This window comes from Aptenodytes forsteri, unplaced genomic scaffold (assembly GCF_000699145.1).
Source record: "Aptenodytes forsteri isolate BGI_AS27 unplaced genomic scaffold, ASM69914v1 Scaffold404, whole genome shotgun sequence".
NCBI lineage: Eukaryota > Metazoa > Chordata > Aves > Sphenisciformes > Spheniscidae > Aptenodytes > Aptenodytes forsteri.
This window is the reverse complement of record NW_008795629.1, coordinates 2,885,677-2,906,003: the sequence shown is the minus strand read 5'-3', so window position 1 is coordinate 2,906,003 and position 20,327 is coordinate 2,885,677. Positions and strand designations below refer to the sequence as shown.

Genomic DNA, 20,327 nt, shown 5'->3' with positions numbered 1-20,327 from the left:
CAGCATTTCCAGAGGGTAGGAGTACTTAATTTTGTTTCCTCCCTATGGAGTCTTCTTAAGTGGCATTGGGAGCTGGTTGTAGATGGCAGTAGAGAAGGGTTTGATTAGCAACTGGCATTTCAGTTTGGATGAAGGAGGTAGGGGACCACCAGCTCTCTCAGCTGGACCCCAGGGAAGAAAACTCACCTTCTTCCCGGCTTCTTGCCTGTATCTGAAGGCCTTATGGCTTCCGAGGCAGTCTGCAGCCCTTTGCATGGACCATGCAGGGAAGAGCAGGCTTGCTCCGGATTTCCTTTATCTCTTAGAGATGAGTCCAGCAGAGGGAAAGCATTGTACAAAGGCTTTTCAGATGCCAGCATTGAAAAGGAAGGATTCAATATCCGCTGCTGGATTTTGAGTAGTACAGTTCACACATCCCATTCTTGTTAATCTCTGCAATCTTTGCAATCTTAGGTGCTCTCTGCTTATACTTGAAGCCGTTCTGCCTAATGCATATATTATAGACAGGTTTATGAGGGACATGTTTAAGAGAGCTCTGTGGCTTCTCTCCCCAACCTTTTAGCATACCTCGATGGAGCAGATTTCCCTGTCATCTCATGAGCATGCTCCTGACAATATCACCATGCTCATTACCGCATCTGCCCGGCGGAATGGAGATGCTTTGATGAAGTTCAGCCTTTTAACCATCTCTTCTCCCTTTGTGATCTGACAGCACCCAGGAATATCAAATGCAACCTTTGCCCCATTAATGAGAGCATCTAGTAAATGTCAGCTTTCGTGACTACCAGCTTATAAGTTGCATCCTGTAAAACCTAGAAACACAGGGAAATTTAATTCTAGTGCGTGAGCAGCTCTGAGAGCTGAATGCCATACTGGAGTGGGCAGCAAGTGAAACTCTGGCAGTGTACGTTTATCTCAAATTACAGGAAATTGTGCTCTGTAGCGGGAATGGAGGAGTCTGGGATTGTTTTCTGCCTATCAGTGCTGCTCTGAAAGTATAAACCTTTGTTCAGATCACTTCCGAAATGCGTACAAACCTGGCAGTTGTTTACTCCTGCAAAGTGGCCGTTCCAAGGAGGGTTTGACTGGAAAGAGCTGGTGGAGCCTTGACCTGCCTGCAGGAACAGGGTGGAGCAGTCAGGACTCTGGCAGCCAGCCTCTTTGCAGGTCACCAGCAGAGCTTGCAAATTCGGACTGCACCGGCGTGGTTGTCACACTGAACTGTCAGATGCGTGTTCAGTGCAAATGTGCTTCAGCCGCCGCTCGCCATCACGAGTGCTTTCCGCACTCGTTCTTAGAAACAAGTGTGTGCGCTGGCAGAATGAGGTCTCGGCAAAGGACCTTGGTGTTTTGGGAGTCAAAGCTTGGGATTTCTAGCCTGTAAGCATCTACTTTACTCCTTGTGCTCATGGACATGGACTATTCCAGTGACTTAAGTCAATGAGCTCAGCTGTCGTCTTCTAAGCCATCACCTCCCAGGCTTGGAGAGCTCGTGCAGCTGCCTGCAGGCAGGACAATGCTGCCATACAGATGCTTTTCTTAAGGAATCTTAATGAAGAGATGAAAAAAGAACATACCATAATAAAAGGATCATTGGGTGGGCAGAGGAATAAACACATACGCTCAGAATTAAAAAACTGTCTGCAGTGATGAAATATTGTAAAATAACCAGAAGCTCTGTGTGTGCTTTGTCTCAGCAGGATGAAGATGGTCGGTGCCCTGCTGGTTACGCTCTGGCTGTGCATGGTCACCCTCAGCAGCGGCTCTGGTAAGGACGTGGCATGCCATGGGTCTGCCTGCTTATCACGGGGAAGAGCTGATCTGAGGCCGGAGGAAGAAAACTGGCTGCAGGGATTTTTAAGCATTTACAGTATTCCTGGATGAAATGGTCGTGTGTAAAATACTTTAGCAAAATGCATGAACACGATGTTAGTTCTGTGCGGGTATTGTATAATGCTCACATATAGAGGCTACGAGCATGGTGTAAACGGGTGCATAAGCAAATAGCAATAAGCACCATCTCAACCTAAAAGTGCTTTGCAAATTCAAGCTGCCCACTTGGTCAGTATTGTTATTCCCCTTCTGTGAGGGGCGAAACAAGGGCTCAGCACGTGGTGCTGACTTGTTACTGAGTTGTAAGCAGGATCTGGGCTTGAACCTGAACTCCACTATTCCTGGTTGGGTCCGGAGGAGGTTGAAATTCTGGCTCTCGGATTCTGACTCATGCCTCAGCAACGCAAGGGGAGAGGGGAACTTCTTGAGTAAGAGGAGCTCTCATACCCATCTCACTGAGTCACTTTCCTGACAGGAAATATGTTGTCATCCTCGCAGCTCCTCTGGCACACATTCAGCCCGGCTCTTGTGAAGAGGCAGATTGTGTGCGTCTTGGCTCTGGACTTCCTATTTGGGGGTGGAAGGAGATAGCATGATTTGCAGGAGGCGAGTGGAAGGGGGAGGGAGGAAAGAACAGGCACGGGCTTTATAGGGGGAAATGTTCAGAAATAAGGGCTGTGCAGGGGATTGACAAGCTCCCCCACGAGCCCTTGCCCTTCTGCAGCGCTGGCAAACAAACAGTTATAATACTCTGAGCAGACGAACAGCTCTTGTATCATTTTCTCTTGGACCACACTGAATTATTGGGGCCGGATTCACAACATGCACCTCAGCAAGGTTCGTCTCAGCGCAGGGTTCATCACAAAATCTGAAGGCTGGGAGGCTTTTCTCCTTGGGATGCCCAAGGGCTGCAGGTTTTCACAGTAGGCTGTAGTCTTCAGTAGGGGATGTCCCATCCTGGCTAACGGGGGCCTGGAGGAAGTGGTGAGCAATGGGGAAACAGCAAATATACGGCCCAGGTCTCCTCCGCTAAGCCCTAGGTAATAGGAGTGCCTGAGGAAGGAGGGACCCAGCGATGCAGATCGCTGATGCTCGCTGGGAAAGTCCCTGCTTTGTGTGTGCGTCTGGATGTGCTGTTCTGCTCTCCACCAACGCAATATCCTCCTCCTGCTGAGGCAGTGTTCCGACACCCTACGTGCAGTCATCTTGGGCTTTTTCAGAAATGGGAAGTAGGTGCAATTGAATCAGGATTGCCCAGGAAATGTTAGAGCAACTCTAAAAGCTGAGACTGTCAGCTGGGAGCTGTGAAATGAGCACCCTGGCGTTTGGGTCACACAGGCTCGTGCCAATTGATCTGGCAGAACCCTCCATGCATTTCTGCGAGGTATTTAGCGCTTTTTAAATATTCCTCCTGTAGCACAGGTTTTCTGTACAGGATGGTTAGAGCTTTTGTGGAGTGCTGCAAGAACATAAGTGTCAAAGGGTGATGCGTGGGGCACGTGATCAGTTGAAATACATTTCTTCTGCAAATCCACTGTAGTGTATGAGTTCAATTTTCTGCAGGTCTGTGGGTGACAGACCCACTCTTCAGTTCAGTGCTCCCTTTTTGTTCCACAGACATCATAAACCACTTCGGGCTGTCAAAATGTCTTTTGTTATTCATGACGGGCTTGTAGGCTGTTTGTACTTGGATGGAGGGGCAGCCGTCTGTGCAACCCTCTGTTACACTGTGGGGTTTCCTGGGACTGGCACCAAAAGGCAACTGGAGCTCGTTTCACCCTTGCAAAGTCGTAAACACAGATCAGTGTGGGAGACCGGACATGCTCTGATAATGTTACAGCATTTGGGCTTGCTTTTTCTTCTTGGAGCAGGGAGCGTAGGTGAGAGGAGCAGAGTGGAGGTTATCTGGAGTGAATGCAGAAGGGTTGTGCGCAGTCTGCAGCTGCCCCAGTGGTCTCCTAACAGTAAGCGAGGCCATGGAGATGGGCAGCTCTCACTGGGGAACCTTGCTCCTGGGATATTTAAGGTGTATAACTTGGTAGGGATTTGTCATTTCAGCTGGATCTCTTTCTGTGCTTGGATACACCTTGCTCCTGGCTCCTGGGATATTTAAGGTGTATAACTTGGTAGGGATTTCAGCTGGATCGTCATTTCAGCTGGATCTCTTTCTGTGCTTTGCTATAATGGTCATGGATACGCTGTATTGTCAGGACCAGCCCAGCTCTCTCCAGCCCAGGCTGGCCGGGGGCAGGAGTCCTGTCGTGGTTTGCTGCCGCTTTTCTTGCCTGTCTTGGTGGCCCTTCCCAGGGGAGCGGCGGCATCAGCGGCACTGACCAGACTGCCCCAAGCCAGGGGTACCGGCTCTGCTGAGTCCTGAGCTCTCTCAGCTTACAGAGGGGATGAAGAGCAAATATTTACTAAATTTCAGCACTGCTCTGGCTATAATGCAGACTGCCTTTCCATCCAGTTCAGCCAGTATGGCTGACAGTCTCCCTGGCAGTGTGTCAGAAAGCTTCAGTGTTGTACTTCACCCTACTTCTTACTGGAGAGACAAATTTGCAAACTTTTTTGTTTTCTCCAAAACTTTTGCCAACAGCACTGTGGCTCTAAATGCCCATTCTTTGGGCTCTGCTGTTTCTGCTGTGTATGGAGGCTGGTGCTAAAACAAAATCATTTGCTGAAAGGGAGCTGGAAGAGGAAAGGAATGTGATCTGAGTAGTGTAGAGTAAAAGACTTGGAGTCTGAGACTGAATTTGTGCCTGAGTCTGCTACTCACTCATGCCGTATGCGTGGGCAAATCTCTTCTGGTCTTGAGAATATACATGATCTGCAGTGCCTGGGATTGAATCCCTTACTTGTGACCTTTGGGACGTTGTTTGCAATGGTACTCGGGGTCTTCTGCTTTCCTCGCCTCAGCTAAGCCATCCTTAAGATGGAAATAAGGCTTAGATCTGTGCACTTCTGTTGTAGGGTGCTTAATGAACCCAGATATTCTGATATCCAGAGAAGGATAGCAAAAACTGATTAACCCAGTTTTGGTCCTACAATGACTTCTTTGGCACTACTGAAGTCATATAAATATACAGTGGCTTAAAAGAGATGAAAAACCGGTCAGACAAAGAACATAACAGCCAGTATGAATACAGAATAATGTTATCTTCTGATTTCCAAACAAAGCTGGCCTATGTTAGATATCGACTTATTTAGAAGATGTAGCTGTAGTTGTGCTCCTTGTTCCATTTTTCTCTCTCTGCTAACCAGGCTGCTCTCATTCTCCAAGAACTCCCAGCTTTCGCAGGGCAAGGGCTGTGGAGAGGATCACGGTTAGGAGTATTGTCTTGGGGAATTAGAAAAGCAGAAGAATATTGCTGCCAGGAAAGGAGGAGCAGCCTCATGCTGATTATCTGAAGGACCCACCTAGTGTAAACAGGTAACTGCTGTGCATAAATAGTCCTTTGGTGGGAGGAAGCATCATGTTTGCATAGGAAACTCCTCTGACAGCTCCCTGGGGGCTATCAGGTGGGCTGTGTGGTAGGATGAGCCCAGGACTGAGGCCAGCTTCTGCCCAGAGTGACACCCCAGCATGGCAGGCAGTGGCTGTAAGGCAGCCAGGAGCCTGTCCTGGGAGTTTTATTTTGGGCTTTGCTGTTATTTCCTGGGTTCTGAGCATGTCTCTTACTCCCCCATACCAGAGGCTCTCGGGTACCAGTTGGCTCCAAAGTGTCAGACATCACCAGTGCTTCTGGATTCAGGTGGTGGCTGGGGCAGCGAAGGTCTGACCTCAGAGAGCCAGAAACAGAGGTCCGGCTCCGGAGGTCAGAGCTGCCGCCTGCGCCATCTCTCCCGAGTGCCAATCTGTGCTGCGTGTGTCTCGCGCTTAGCAGAGAGGCAGAGTAGTTACTTATGGCCAGGGGAAATTTTCAGATTAATAAATGACTGTCTGTAAAACACTTTGAAGATGGAAAGCCCTGCACAACTCCTCAGGATTATTACTATATAGCTCTTATTCTACTGATGGGGTTCCAGTGGCCTTATTTTCCTTATGATTTGTGACAGCCCCAGAAGCTGAGAAGCTTATTTTAGTGTGTAAAGTCAAAAGAAAAATAGATTAAACTGCATTATTGTTTTCTAAAGAGACTAAATCCCTCCCCCATCACTTTCTCCTGGGATTTCCTGACTTCCTCCTACTCTTCCAATCTCAGCTTCTTGCTGTCCTAATTTAGGACATGATTTTATAACCATCCATACCCATCTGTGAGTTTCTGTGGTTGTAGAAGTTTATGGTGCTTGGGGACATGAAGTTATTCAACACCGAGGGTGTTGAAAGGTGCATAGCTCTGAAGTGGATGGAGATAAAACCTGCAGAGCAGAGCTGGCCTGGGTGCAGATGTGTAACCACAGCCTCCAGCCTCCCTCCACACCAGCCAGAATCGTGCCTGCTGAGGAGATAAGACCTCGCTTCTGCTTCTTGTCAGCTGAGGAAATAGGTTGTGAGGGGTGAGTTTTGTGCAGGTTGTCAATGTGATGTGAGCTGTCTGCACAGAAGCACAGAAATGTATGGAAGAAAGCAGCCCGTTTTGGGTGTGTTGCTGATGTGATATTGGACGGTCACTTTTGCCCCTCTGTATGTATCAAATAGGGCGTGAGGGGACATCAGGGACCTGTCCCCTACCCTTCTTATCCATCACGTCCCCTGCTGCAGCTGCACAGTTATGAGCTCAGTCTCATACATTTTGTTGCACACAAGTGACTTCTGCCAGGCTCGTAGACCCTTACGGTGCATTTTACTGCCTGCTGCATTTTTTCGGTTTCTGTCCTCATCCAAGAACAACTGCTGCAGCATTTTTTTTTTTTAATGCAGACATTCCTGTGGATGTTTGTGGTGGGCAGTGCAGAGTCGTTGATTGTATTTTAAAGCAGGCAACAGAGACCCTGGCTAAGTGCAATAACTAGGCTGTGTGGGTTTAACTAAGCAAGCCTGTGGCAGAGCCAGGAGTTGAGCCTGGAACCTTGTCAAGTCCCAGTCTGATGTCCCAGGCACACAGAAGAGCCCCTGCCAGCTTGAGCACAGCTCTATGGTGGTGCTAATCAGGTAAACCTCCTTTTCATGCTGCCTCTCCTACAGATGATTTTGCAACAGGCCATTCAGTTTCCTCTCTCTCTTCTTCCCGTGCTGCTCTGCTTTGCTTCACGCAGCAATTTCGCCAATGAAGTGGGATGGAAAGTAGCTATTTGCTCCTTTTCTCCTTCAGGCTTTGAAGCAGTTCATACCCCTACCTTTATCGTTTTGATCTCAATTTTAAAAAAAGCCTCCAGGACACCCCCCCCCCCCCCCCGTTGCTGGAGGTAACCAAAATACTCAGTGCCACATACAGTAAACACAGCTTTACACACAGAGAGTGAAGGCATGGAGCTGACTGTGGAGGAGTTTTAAAAGACACCAATAACAACTACCCCTCCCCATGTCACAGGCTGTGCTTGATTACATAAGGAAACTCGGAGTCAGGAGCTACGGGCTCCATTACAGAATCATCATTTTTTGTATGTCATGCCTTGGCTGCTGCTTCTGAAGTTCTGGCTGTGCTGAAGTCAATAGAAGTTTACGCAGTCAGCTTGTTTTTCATGAAGTTGGCAGAGAGGCAGACCGTCACACCTGTTTAAACTAGACTTTCAGGATCTAAAGTTAAACAACCACAATGTATAAGTGCTTTTGGAAATGATGAGCTGTTCTGCAAATGAAAGTCCTTTTCCTTCTTCCTTTTGCGGCTGTCCTATCTATTTAAATGATAAAAGCGGCTGGGGAGGAGAGGGATAGAGGAGGAGACAGACTCCATCCTCTTGTGTGGCATCCAGTGGAGCTACTTGCATGGGGGTATCACAGCTCAGCGGCAGCACGGGATGAATATGGTGAGACTTGGGAGAAGCGTAAAACCACGTCGCTGGTGCCATTGCAGCAGAACCGTGTGGATGGCGCTGGACGGCGTGCTGTGTGTTGGAGCTGGTCATGGGGAGGTTTGTGCCAGGACCACTTCTATTTACTTCCTCTGGAGAGGCTGTGGGAAGAAGGCAGTGAGGTTACGACAGGCCCTTTTTGATGTGTTTCCACTGGAAGTCAGATTATAAATTCCTGCAGAGTTTGTGCAGCTTCCAGGCTGAGCCTCCAAGGCAGCGTTGAGCTATGACCAGTTTTTAGGCATCCTCTGACCACTATCGCTGCTGCGGAGATAGTGGGAGCAAATGGTGAGAGCTAGCTGATCTTGTCTAGGGTTAACCCAAGTTCTCTGTCATTCCCATCGATTTCAGCATGGCTGGGTCTGTGCCTCTTCTCCCAGTTCAGGGAAGATGTTCTCATTTGTTTTGTTCCATGCTACCCTCTCTCCTCCCAGCTTTATATGCTGAGCATGACGTCACACGGTATGGAACATCCCTTTGGCCAGTTTGGGTCAGCTGTCCTGGCTATACTCCCTCCCAGCTTCTTGTGCACCTCCTTGCTGGCAGAGTGTGGGAAGCTGAAAAGTCCTTGACTTAGTGTAAGCACTGCTTAGCAACAACTAAAACATCAGTGTGTTATCACATTACTCTCATGCTAAATCCAAAACACAGCACTGCACCAGCTACTAGGAAGAAAACTAACTCTATCCCAGCTGAAACCAGGACGTATGGTCAGATGGGACACAGACCGCATGGGAAACGCTGCCCTGCCATGCTGCCTTACTGCTCAGCTGCTGAGCAAAGCACGCGGCTGGGGAGCATGCTGCTGTGGGGTGGTCTTGTGCAGGATGCACGTGTGAAAGGAAAAACGCAGATGCAGTGGAAGAGTGGGTGCTCCTGGCACTGGCGTAAAAGGAAAGAGCACCCACGCGTGGCTGCTGGCCACAGCTGGTACCTCCTATGCTCACAGTGCTACTCCTTCATTCAGACCGACTTCCTCTGCTTCCTTCTCGCTGACTGCTGTGAGCTTGAAAGAGGGTGGGGGGAAAAATTTTTTTTAAGGTAGTAATGAATAATTCTCACTTAATCGCTTTGCGTGACCGACTTTTTCTGCCTTATTGATGCTGATTCTTGTATCAAGCTAACCGCTGGCCTGGCTGTGCTCCCCGGGTGAAGGCTGACTCATATCAGCTTTGCTTTAAGATAATGCAGCAGGGGTGGCCGAAGAAAGTAGGAAGCTGTTGAGATAGTGCAGCCCCACCTGATGCTAGTGCTGAAATGACGTGAGGAAAAGGGATCTGCCGTGTCACTCAAGCAGCAGCATTTATGGCTTCGTGTCCTGCTGCTGCTGCACGGTCCCAGTCTGCATGCAAGGCGGGCCCCCTGCCAAGATTAGAGACGATTAAGAAGGGCGCATCAGTTTGGCAAATGGCAGGGTAATTTATGCTGGCATGATAGGTGGCATCTCATAAGAATGGCTCTTTATTATTTCTTCACAGAAATTTTAACTAGGGGAAGCCTTTGTTTGTAGCCCCAGGGGAGGGCCGGGGAGGGAAGGGGTAGAGGCGGTGTGGAGCTGGTAGAATTTTGGTGGTTGAGAATTTTTTTTAAATGGAGGTACTTAAAATGACTGCATAGAAATGCCAAACCGTGGAGAAAATGGGACAGTGTTTCTTGATGTATCCTTAGTCTGGTTTTCTTTTTTGATCCACGGGTTAAGTAGTTTGTCTCTTCTTGAAAAACCCAAATAATTGCACCAATTTCATCTCTGTTTTGACTGTGTGGGTGCTTGTAATGGGTGCTGCAGATGCATCTCAGGAGCATTTCAAGTGTGTATTCAGAGGTCTGTTCCCAAGGGGGTAAATCAGCGCAATAAGCGAAAGGTTGGGAAAGGTTTCCAGAAATGTCTGTTTTCACCTTTATGTGGCTGAACAACATCATTTTTTTTTTTCTGTCCTTTCATTTTCTACTTTGCATGTGGAGAAGCCACTTTATTCAGCTTTGTTTGGCTTCTGAGAAGGAGTCTGTTTTGGGATACCTGGTGTTTAAGGGCGTTGTAGCACCAGATTCAGAAATGGGACAGATCTGACTAGTCCTGTAACAGGAGAGGTTTCTGTCCCTTGTATCAGTAGTAGATACCCCTATGAACATGGATTGCAACTTGCAGTCCAAGCAAGGAAGACGTTTGGAGTTAACTTTGCCAGTTCACCTAGTTCTCAGCATGCATCAGAGAGGAGTAGTAGCGCAGCAGCCCGCTCTTATCTGTATCTCAAGGCACATGAAATCAAGATGGGCATCCTGACCTTTCTGTCTGCACTTTCTCTTCCAGTGCTGGAGGTGGGTGTTTCCTTCTACCATGCAGCTTCCCTCCAGCCTGTATAATCCTCATCCCTTTTCCCAAGCAGGGCTGCGGAAACAGGACCGTTTCTTGCCTTTTTCCTGCATTGTCTGTCACGGGTAGGTATTACGGGTCACAGACTGCCCTGCTGTGTGATTACAGAGCACCCAGCAGTAAGAGGGGTCGGTTGAGGCATCTGCAGTACACCTCATCAGTAATGAGAAAAAGATGGCTTCTTTCAAAAGTGTTTTGCAGAGGCATTTCTAGGAAGATGCATTTGTGGGATGGTGGATTTTTAGAGAATTTTACTGTATCCCTGTTATGTGTGTAGTGCTTCGTTCACTGCAGCATGGAAGGGACCATGGAGTTGCATATAACTCCATCTCTTCATTGGTTTCCATTTGTTAGTGAACCTCTGAAGTCAGAGCGTGAACCTCTGAATTCAAAGCATGAATGCTGATCCCACTCGATTTAATCAGGAGCTGCTCTTAACTCCAGTGGCTGTTTTGTGCAGGAAACATTTCAAGAGAGAAGAAACGCACTTCTAGGCTTAGCCAGTGAAAACAAGTGTGAGTTGCTGCAAATAGGCACAGCACCATAGAGGTTAGTGCTGTTTCTCACAATTAGAACTGGGTTCTTGCATCTTCCTTCTGCAATGCCCCCTCAAATATTGTTACTGGAGTCGGATATATCAATATGTGTGCACGTGTGTGTATATATATATATTTTTTTTTCATAATGGGAGCTGCTTTATGCCAGTGAAGTTCAGTGTGAAGTCATGCCATTTTTTTCAGGCTATCTCCAGCTTAGACTGACATCCAAGTAGCTGCGTGCTGGTGTCAGCAGCAAATAGGCTCTGAATATTCAATAAAGGTTAAAACAGTGGAAGGGGCACAAAATGTTGCAGGGAGCTGTTGGATGCAAATAAAATTATAGCAATAATGCAAGCAACCCCTGTGCTTTACATGTGTGTGGGGAGTGCAGACGGCTGTCTGGACTTGATCCATCCTCTGGGGTCTGCTGCAAAAGTGCCACCACGGCAAAGGATGTTGTTGGCACAGGGAGAAGAGCCACATCATAGCCGAGGAGGAAGAGGCTCACAAGGGTGTGTTAGGGATGCCCTGCAGGCCCCTCGCATGCCATGTCAGGCAGAGCCCAGCTATCTCGGGCAAAAACCACCCAAAAAATCAAAATAGCAGTACTACTGTCAGCATGGCACGGGGAGGAGGGAAGCCACAACTTCTGTCCTCAGTGTTTTATGCGTGAAGGAGGTCTTACTCCAGCCCGTGGTGTTTCTGCCATCTCTGCTGTGAGCGATGGGTCATGGCTTTGCTCCCTGAGCCCTCAGAGCTGTGCTGGGCTAGCTTTGCCCTGGCAGCCAGGAGAAGTCATTGCCAGCAGGGTGGCAAGCACAGCCTGTGTGCTTGCCTCTCAAGCCTTATGGCCGCTGCTGCGGTCTGTGGTGTAGCTGCTCATTACCAGCACGGTTGTGTGCTGTGTTTGGGGTTCAGCTCAGAGCACACAGCACCCCAAGGCAGGATGCATGTGGGGAGCCTTAGGACTAGCTGTTTGGTGTGACAGTGTTCCTGAAGTCAGGCGAATTAGCCAGCTCTGAGACAAAATCTCCAGGTACAGCTCTTATAGTAAACAACAATAACAATCGCCTCTTCCCCAGCCAAGGAGACAAGGCCCTTACATTGCTTTTGAGTAATCTAGGAAGAAAAAAAATAAGTGGTATTTATTTTCAGTAACTTATTCAGATAGCATGTGTAAGTAGTTTTACAATGCTGATTTGTAAGCTGTTGCAAAATGCAAGAGCCATTCATGATTGCAAATTTCATTGATCTTGACTCCAAGAATTTCAGTACTGTAAAGTTTTATATAGTTTTCCTCCTCTCCAGTCCTACCATTTGAAGTAATAAGGACAATTTGCCTTTATGCAGCCCAAGAGGAGACAGCAAAGTCAGGTGCCGCGAAAAGAACCTGGGTGTCCTGATTTACAGACCCAGGTCTGCTCCTTTCAGAGGGAAAGCCTTTCTTTATAAAAACAAATGCCACCCCCCCTCCATGAATAGTAAACAGTGCTTTATCGTGCAATTAGCAGGCAGTCTCTGGCAGGCTCATTTGTCTCATTTACCACTCTATGGAAACTTGACCGTATCTAATCCAGTAGCTTGACTCCACCAGCACGAAGCAGTGTACTGGTTCCAGTTGGCCTTGACCATGGTGGTGACTATGCATCTTCCCATGGTATAAGGCTTCCAACAGTGGTTTGGTCTTTCAAAATGAGCCTTGGTGCTGGCTGTGGTAGCAGCCGTACTGGACGATGCTGTGCAGTTTTGAAAGAAATATCTATATGTTTCTTAGATGATGAGCGATGGCACTCTCCAGCCATTTGGGTTTGGGGTTCCTACTAGTGAATACTTGTACTCTGGGCTTCACTGCCTCTTCCTAGCCCAGTTTGCTCTCTTCCTCCAGAAGTAGCACTCTGTCATGTGGGTGTTTGGCATACCACAGGAGGAGCAATGCAGTTTGCATTTACATTTACATGTAAACCTGCCGGAAAACATTTCTATTCATACTGGTCCAGGTTCCTGCTCACTGTGACTAACCATTGCTGAGCCACAGGAGTTAGTATTGCTGCCTTTAAGAGATGTGGGCCCATCTTCTCAAAGGCTTATCTCTTTGGTTTTTTTAATTAAGTGTGAATTTGGGGCCAAGCTACATCCCACTGTCTATTTAAGGAAGATAAAATGCCAGAAATCCTGCTTTGGGCCTGTGAAGTCAGTTCAGAAGAGTTGGGCTCAAAGAGCATTCTGTATTCTGTTTTTCCTCTTGGTCCGAGGAGTTCTAATCTGCAAACCGCAGAGGCTTTGCAGTGTCATCTCTGCTGTGCCTGTGATATGCTGAGACACCGTTCCTGGGCACTGCTGCAGGCAGCACACCCCTCTCCTGTTCGACTTATTTTGGGCTCTCAGACATCAGGCTGTCCTACCTAATGCCTCCTAGCAGCTACAACACATGCGCCGGGAAGCGTGCCGTGCCACACACTGCCTCGTCAGTGCGGGGAGACAGGAGATGCAGTGACAGCAGTTTCTCCATGTGTCTCCGTGTGCGCTGGCAGTGCAGGTTGCTCTCAGGTTTGCTGACGCCCTGGTACCGTGAATTGCTTGCACCAAGTCTCTTCGTGACTGGACGTCCTGATGGGTAGGAGGAACGAAGTGGAAAGGAGCACTCGCAAGAGAAATGGGTTTGTCCTGAAACTAGTCACTGAAGACAAGAAAAAAAAAAAAAAAAAAGGCACCACACAGCTTTTTCTCATGCTGCCCAGTTTCTATGTCAGCCTGAGTCTGCCATGAGCCACGCTGAGCCTGTTGAACCGTGCTTGGGGCTGGCACCTGGGGGCTGCCTGGGGATGAAAAAAAAAAAAAAAAAAAAAAAAAAGGCACCACACAGCTTTTTCTCATGCTGCCCAGTTTCTATGTCAGCCTGAGTCTGCCATGAGCCACGCTGAGCCTGTTGAACCGTGCTTGGGGCTGGCACCTGGGGGCTGCCTGGGGATCCCCAAGAGAACCTGCTGCCACCTCCTCCATATTGTCTTTTCTGCACCTCAGCCTCCCTTCCCAAACTTCGCTATAAACAGTTGCTGTGTGTCACTTATTAGTGCTTGTAGTCTTTGTGTTATCATAGCATGCCTAGGCGTCGCATGAATCCATCACAGGAAAGACAGTCCTCGCTTCCAGAACCCACAGTCCAGCTTCTTCTGGCAGGGGCAATGGCCTATAGCTCTAAGGGAGGGTTGATGTTTGCATTGTTATTTTCTGTTCTCTTATTTCAACACCTCTATTTCCATCTTCACTGTCGCTGTGCATGGATGCACACACACCTCTAGCATTGTTTTCATCCAAATTTTATCTTCCCACACAAGACTTTAGGGTTGAATTTTCTTGGAGCTCTCTAGGAAGGCTGGTGTTATGCAGGAATATCTTATCCTATTGTCCTGATGGGGGATAAATAGCTTGGAAGAAATGTAGGAGGTGTACAAATGAAAGGAGAGGTTTGCAGATTCTCTAGAAATGAACACAGTATTCTTGCTCTGCTTTATAAAAGCCCAGTTTGCTTCCACTGAAAACACTACATTTTTGCCTCTGATTTTAATGGGGACAGGAACAAGGGCTGCGGGGAACATGGGCAGAACTGTTTTTCTCCTGCAGACTTGCAAGCTAAGGTACTTTGTTCTTCCTGGCTGCAGAACGCTGCGATGACTGGGGTGTGGACACCATGAAGCAGATCCAGATTTATGATGGCGAACCTGCCAAGATCAAATGCCCACTTTTCGAGACCTTCTTGAAGTACAACTACAGCACAGCCCATTCTGCTGGCTTAACCCTGATCTGGTACAGGATCGGGCAGGACCGGGATCTGGAGGAGCCCATTAATTTTCGCCTCCCGGACAATCACATTAGTAAGGAGAAAGACACCCTTTGGTTCTGGCCTGCCCTTCTCAATGACACTGGGAATTATACGTGCATGCTCAGGTAGGTTGTACGGTGCAGCTTCTGTATGTCTTCAGCATAACTGAAGGACTTTCATGGAAGGGGGAAAATTATGCTGTTAGCACCAGACCTTTCTGTAGGGAGAAGACCATTCACATAAGCATTAATGGGAAAAGAATGTTACAATTATAAGACCGCTCAGTGCTGAGCCAATTTACGTTGTAATAATGCTTGGAGCCTTGAAAACATTAATGTGCACGCACCTCCTTGCTAGCTGCAAGTGTCCATGAAAATATTATTGCTGAGCCCGTGGCAAAATCCACAGGCGCTCACCATTAAGAAGAGATCTGTATGTCTAGAGTAAAAATAGCTTCAGATGCAGGGGTAATGTTTTGACTGCGTGCTAATTTGGCAAAGATTCATGAGATTCAGACTTCTAGGAAATTAAAGTGTCTCTAAGTGTGGTACAAAATGAACATAGCATCTGCTATGCACTGACCACAAGAGCTTTCTGATCTTCCTCACGTTGTCTCTTGTTCATCATGTCTTTGACCCTATTATCTGCTTTACCAGCAGGGGAGTGGATGTTGCTTGTTAGTCATCTTTGTAGGCTTTTCTGAGCTAGTGTGGCCATCTCTGGTGTTTTCTTTCCCATTTATAAATGAGTCAACTAAAGCTGTATATACCTCATCAGCGCTATGATGCTCGTTACTGCAGATGTGACTTTTATTTCATTCCACTGCTATAGGAGTAAACAAGTTTCAACTAATCAGCCCTATCCTCCTCTGTCCTTAGAAATACAACCTACTGCAGCAAAGTTGCATTTCCCTTGGAGGTTGTTCCGAAAGACCAACACTCTTGTGTGAGCCATTCAATAAAACCCACTGAGGAGATGTTCTACTTGGAGCATGCCAATGAGAAGATCATATGTCCAGATATTGATGGGTTTTACCCTGCTAGTGTAACACCAACTGTCAAGTGGTACTTGGTAAGAAGGACTTATTTGGGCAGTGGGGGAATGCAGTGTTGTATCTGAAAAAGCAATAGTTGGCATGAGAACCATGGAGCTATGTTTCAGTCTCCCCAGTGATGAAGCTGTTAATGAAGCTTTACTAATTTTAAGAGCTTCTTTTCCATTGAGTTCAAGGGTAAAACTGCTCTTTGAAGGGAATTGAGAGCTAACACTGAAACATTTTTGACCGGCATACACAAGTGAAGAATCTCTGGCAGGGATTTAGGAACCTCAGTTCAGCTGCGGGCAGTATACCTAACCTGCTGTGTGAGCCAGTCACTGTCCCTATAAAGGAAACTGTGATTCATATTCCTTCTTCTTTAAAAAACAAACAAACAAAAAAACCCCACCTGCTAACGAGAATAGCATCCCTTCCAAAATCCTTTGAGGTCAGGAAGTTGTACATCAGGCCTCTGCAAGGACCATGGGTGCCCTGTTTGACACAATTCAGCAAACCTCTTTGCTGAAGATGGAGACATCCCCCTACCTCACCCTCCATACTGCTCTGATAATTACGCTGTCTCCAGCCATCCTCAGGCTCTTGCCTACAGAATTACTGCTCAATTTTATTAAATTTTGACCACAGTGTTCTTCTCTAGGTGGATGCCTTTAGTCAAGAGAGAATAAGAATTCTCAGGGGATGTGCAGGCCCAGAGGGTTATGGGACTGAATTCTCTAACTGATTGTAAAGTGGTTTTGGATTTCTAGATAGAAGGTTCTGTATGAGTGAATTTAATAATAAAGAAAGGGGGCAACAAATATATCGGCTGATTTAAAAAAAAAAAAAACAACAAACCCACCCCAAAAGAAAAAGCCAACTCTAAAACCCTTCAGGAAAAACTTACTTTTGTATCCAAGAGGAGCAGTTTCACTCCAGTAGTTGAAATGCTTTACTTGTACCATTCATTGAAATTCACTTATCAACAATCAATTAGCAGAATCTGCTGATTTAAAAAAAAAAAAAAAAAACAAACCAACAAACCCACCCCAAAAGAAAAAGCCAACTCTAAAACCCTTCAGGAAAAACTTACTTTTGTATCCAAGAGGAGCAGTTTCACTCCAGTAGTTGAAATGCTTTACTTGTACCATTCATTGAAATTCACTTATCAACAATCAATTAGCAGAATGAAACAAAAAGCCCCATGGAAGTAATTTTTCAGGCAGGAAGTCATCCCATGCCCAATAAAAATCATTAAAAATGGTATATGACCCCTGTCTTAAACCGCTCCATTAGGATGTATCTGATTTGGAAATGTACCATTCAGAAATAATCTCTTGGAAAATGTGCACGTCTTTGGGTTTTATGACAATCAAGATGTTATCTGCATAACCCCTTTCTGAAAAGGGATCTCAAGCTTGGTACTTGGCAGAGGTTTCCTGCCTTGCCTGACAGAAAGAGAAGGGTTATTAAGGTTTCTGTACTACAGATTCTCATCTGCCAGTTGCCAATTTTGGGGCCTCATCCTCAGCTGAAGTCAGTCAGGGTAGCTTGATTAGTCCCGAAAGAGTTAGACGCATTGACATCAACGGGGGACATGTCCTTTAGTCTTAGTATCCATTTGTGAATGGATTTTCTTCCTGTCTCTTACTTTCACTCCTCACTGCTGAGGTGCTCACCTTGATTGCAAATGTACTTCTGGATCAGAGATCTCTCTTTTATAAAATTGTCTGTGTTTAAGGGGGATAAAACTATTAGGGTCATCTGCTTCATCACCTCATTTTCAAGGTGAACATACTAGTTTGTATTCCAATATGCTCAAAGTTCATGGTATTTAGGTCCTACCTACATCACAATCCCAAGTGTCATATTCATAGTTTAAAAACAGATCTTTGTAGCAGGATTTAAACCAACATCTTTACTTTTGAATCCTAAAACTCAAGTGTTTTTCTGCCTGACTCCAGAACTGCAACTTGGTGGATGGCTTCTATGAGCGATACCCCCAAGGGCCCAGGCTTGTCATCGGCATTGTCCGCAGTGCGTATAAAGGGAATTACACTTGTATTGTGACATTCAAGGACCACGGAAGAACATATAATCTCACCAGAACCATAAAGATGAAGGTGGTGGGTAAGAATGACTTTAAAATGTGTAAAATGCAGGTGGATAACTGCAGAAGTGGTGAAAACAGATCCTGTGACAGACTCTTCTAGCTATTTGTGGTTGTACTCAGTATGCATTACCCAACTGAGCTGGTATATTTTTGCTTGCTGGGGTCAGCCTCGTGTGACTGCCCAGGACATGTTGCACTGGAGGTCCTACCCACCACCATCTCAAATGCCCCAAACAACACAGAGGGTGACCAGGCTTAGGCTGGTGAGGTACAGCCCATGAGATGGCCAGGGGTACCCTCTGCTGGCATGTGAATGCATAACCCTGGCACTCTTGCTCATTTTTGTCTCCAGTGTCCTTTGCTTGTCACTGTTTGGGGGATTGTCCCACTATAGCCAACTTGCCTCAGTCTTCTTGCAATCTCAAAGCCTTGTGTGCTGAGGTTGAGATTGTTAATCGTTCAGGCAGGGCTCCAGTTACGCAGCCCAGTGCTTGGACAGGTCCGTCCCAGGCACAAGGGCTCAGCCTATCTGCCAGGGAATTGTAGACAGAGCTTAAAAACCTAGTGAACAGTAGAGCACATGCTGAGTCCCATGGCAACTCCTGCTTTAAGAGCTGAATTAAACACTTGTGACAGGAAATGATGTTTGTATTTTGTTTTTTAGAAGCAGCAATAAAAAGAAACTGGTACATGTTGTGCCTTGTGGGAGATGAGAGGAGTATGGAGCTCTTCTGATGTGAGAGGCCCAAAAATGTATCTAGACTTACCTAAAGTTTGGAGGAGCCTCAAAATCTGGGTCTGGCCCTGAGTTCGGGGACTAGGATTAGATTTCTCTTTGCATGGAACTCTGCAGCAGGATTGTATCACAAGTTAGATTGGGGCCCGTGCAGCAGGGCGTGAGGGCATCGTGAGCAAGGCTGCAAGGACCCCAGGTTCTCATGAAGTCCCGGTCCCCATGGGGGACTCTCTGTTCTCTCCTGCAGGATCTCCAAACAAGGCCTTGCCACCACAATTCACCTCTCCAAATGAGAACGTTGTCTACGAACTGGAAGCAGGTAAATTGCAACGCTTGCTGCCTGCTGTCTCTGCCCTGGCAGCCTGCATGCTGGGACGGGGAGACCCAGCCAGGCACAGAAGCTCTACCCTTCCACTGCATCCCCGGTGCTTTCCCTTGCAGAGCACGTGAGCTGCTGCAAGTTGCCTGGCAGACAGCATGGGGTGCCAGTTCTCGATGCCAGAATAGGCGAGCAGAGCTTTAAAAGTTTATTTTTGCAAGCACAAATATAGATAGATATTCAGGCATGGAGATGCAGGACTGCAGCTGCAGAAGCAGATGAAACAGGGACCCTCAGCTGCTTAGAGAAATTCCTGTAGGACCTTGTCTCAGCCGTGTCCCTGGCTGTGGTTTGCTCCAACCCTCCCTCATACAGCCCCTCAGTGGCTTCAGCCTTCTGGTCACTTCTTGCTCATCTCCTCTCCCTTTTTGGCTGATTACTTCCCAATTAATGACAGCTCTCCTTTTGCTGGCCTCACAGCATTGTGTAACAGGGTGCCACAACCCTTCCCCAACCCATCTGTTTAGACTGATAGCTCTTTGGAGCGATTCCCTATATTGAGTGGATCATGTCTCATTACATTGCTGTAATAAGTGTGGTGCCAATGATGATGATTAGCAGCAGAGTCTTCACTTTAAAGCACAGCTTTTTTGGCTCAGAAGGTCAGACTTCTTCCATAGTCACTCTACAAGATAAAATCACTTATGGGCTGATCACAAAGATATTCACACTCCCAAGCTGATCTTGAGGGGAAGTTAAATGCCTAAATAAGTGTTTCCACACCAAAATGCTTTTGTGGAGCTGGATCCTTTGCTTTATAGCATCTGTTCCCTGTGCAGAGGGGATGATTAACACTGTCTGGCTTTCCAAGGAAGTGGTTGGCATGGAGCATCTCCCTTTGGGTGGGTCACTTGGTGCAGTCAAGGAATTTGTAACACATTTGAGAAGGCAGGATATTTTTTCCTATTTATTTTTATGTCATAAATCAACATGTCTGGGGTGTTAAACTGTTATCAGATGTCTGAAGGCAGATGCTGGCCTCATTCCCTCCTGAAGGGAGGCAGAACTCAAGCTGGTAGGATCACTGGAAAGCACAAAAGTCAGGGTGATGCTGTTCCTGCTTTGCAATACCTCACCGTGGCCCTTTCTTCCCAGGAAATGACCTTGTTCTGTCCTGTGAGGTCTTCTTCACCTTCCTGAAGGACTCCCGAACTGAGGTGTGGTGGACAATAGATGGGAAAAACACAGATGACATCATGGACCCCAAGATAAAAGTCACACAAAGGTAACATAATAATGTGAACCTTCATTTGTATCTAACCTTCTCTTGGGTCCTGCAGAGGGGGGTGGGTACAGACATGTAACAGTCCCTCACTTCCCTGTTAATCAGAAACTCCTGTGTCTGCACCATGCCGTGATGAGCACCGGGAGCTCCAGGGAGGAGGCCTCCAGACCGGGACAGTGTCTCCTCTTACAGAAGGATTTGCGGGAGCTTTGTTTACTGGTTCACGTTTTCACTTGTTCAGGTCCTGGTAGTGGTGCCAGCAGCTGGTGCTATTGTGGGACTTCTAAAACAGGGGCAGACACTATTTTATTTAGAGGAATGTTCCC

General features: G+C 47.1%; 1 protein-coding gene across 2 annotated transcripts in view; it reads left to right on the top strand.

Annotated features, from left to right (window-relative positions):
- Positions 1 to 1,703: 1,703 nt before the first annotated feature.
- The window catches only part of IL1RAP (interleukin 1 receptor accessory protein), a 34,733-nt gene continuing 16,109 nt past the window's right edge, over positions 1,704 to 20,327 (top strand). For both annotated transcript variants that reach the window (XM_009282355.1, XM_009282356.2), the window contains exons 1-6: positions 1,704 to 1,768; positions 14,355 to 14,640; positions 15,394 to 15,586; positions 17,513 to 17,678; positions 18,645 to 18,716; positions 19,872 to 20,001. In XM_009282355.1, coding sequence (XP_009280630.1) covers positions 1,708 to 1,768; positions 14,355 to 14,640; positions 15,394 to 15,586; positions 17,513 to 17,678; positions 18,645 to 18,716; positions 19,872 to 20,001 — 908 coding nt within the window. In that variant the 5' untranslated portion in view covers positions 1,704 to 1,707. The remainder of the gene's footprint in view (positions 1,769 to 14,354; positions 14,641 to 15,393; positions 15,587 to 17,512; positions 17,679 to 18,644; positions 18,717 to 19,871; positions 20,002 to 20,327) is intronic.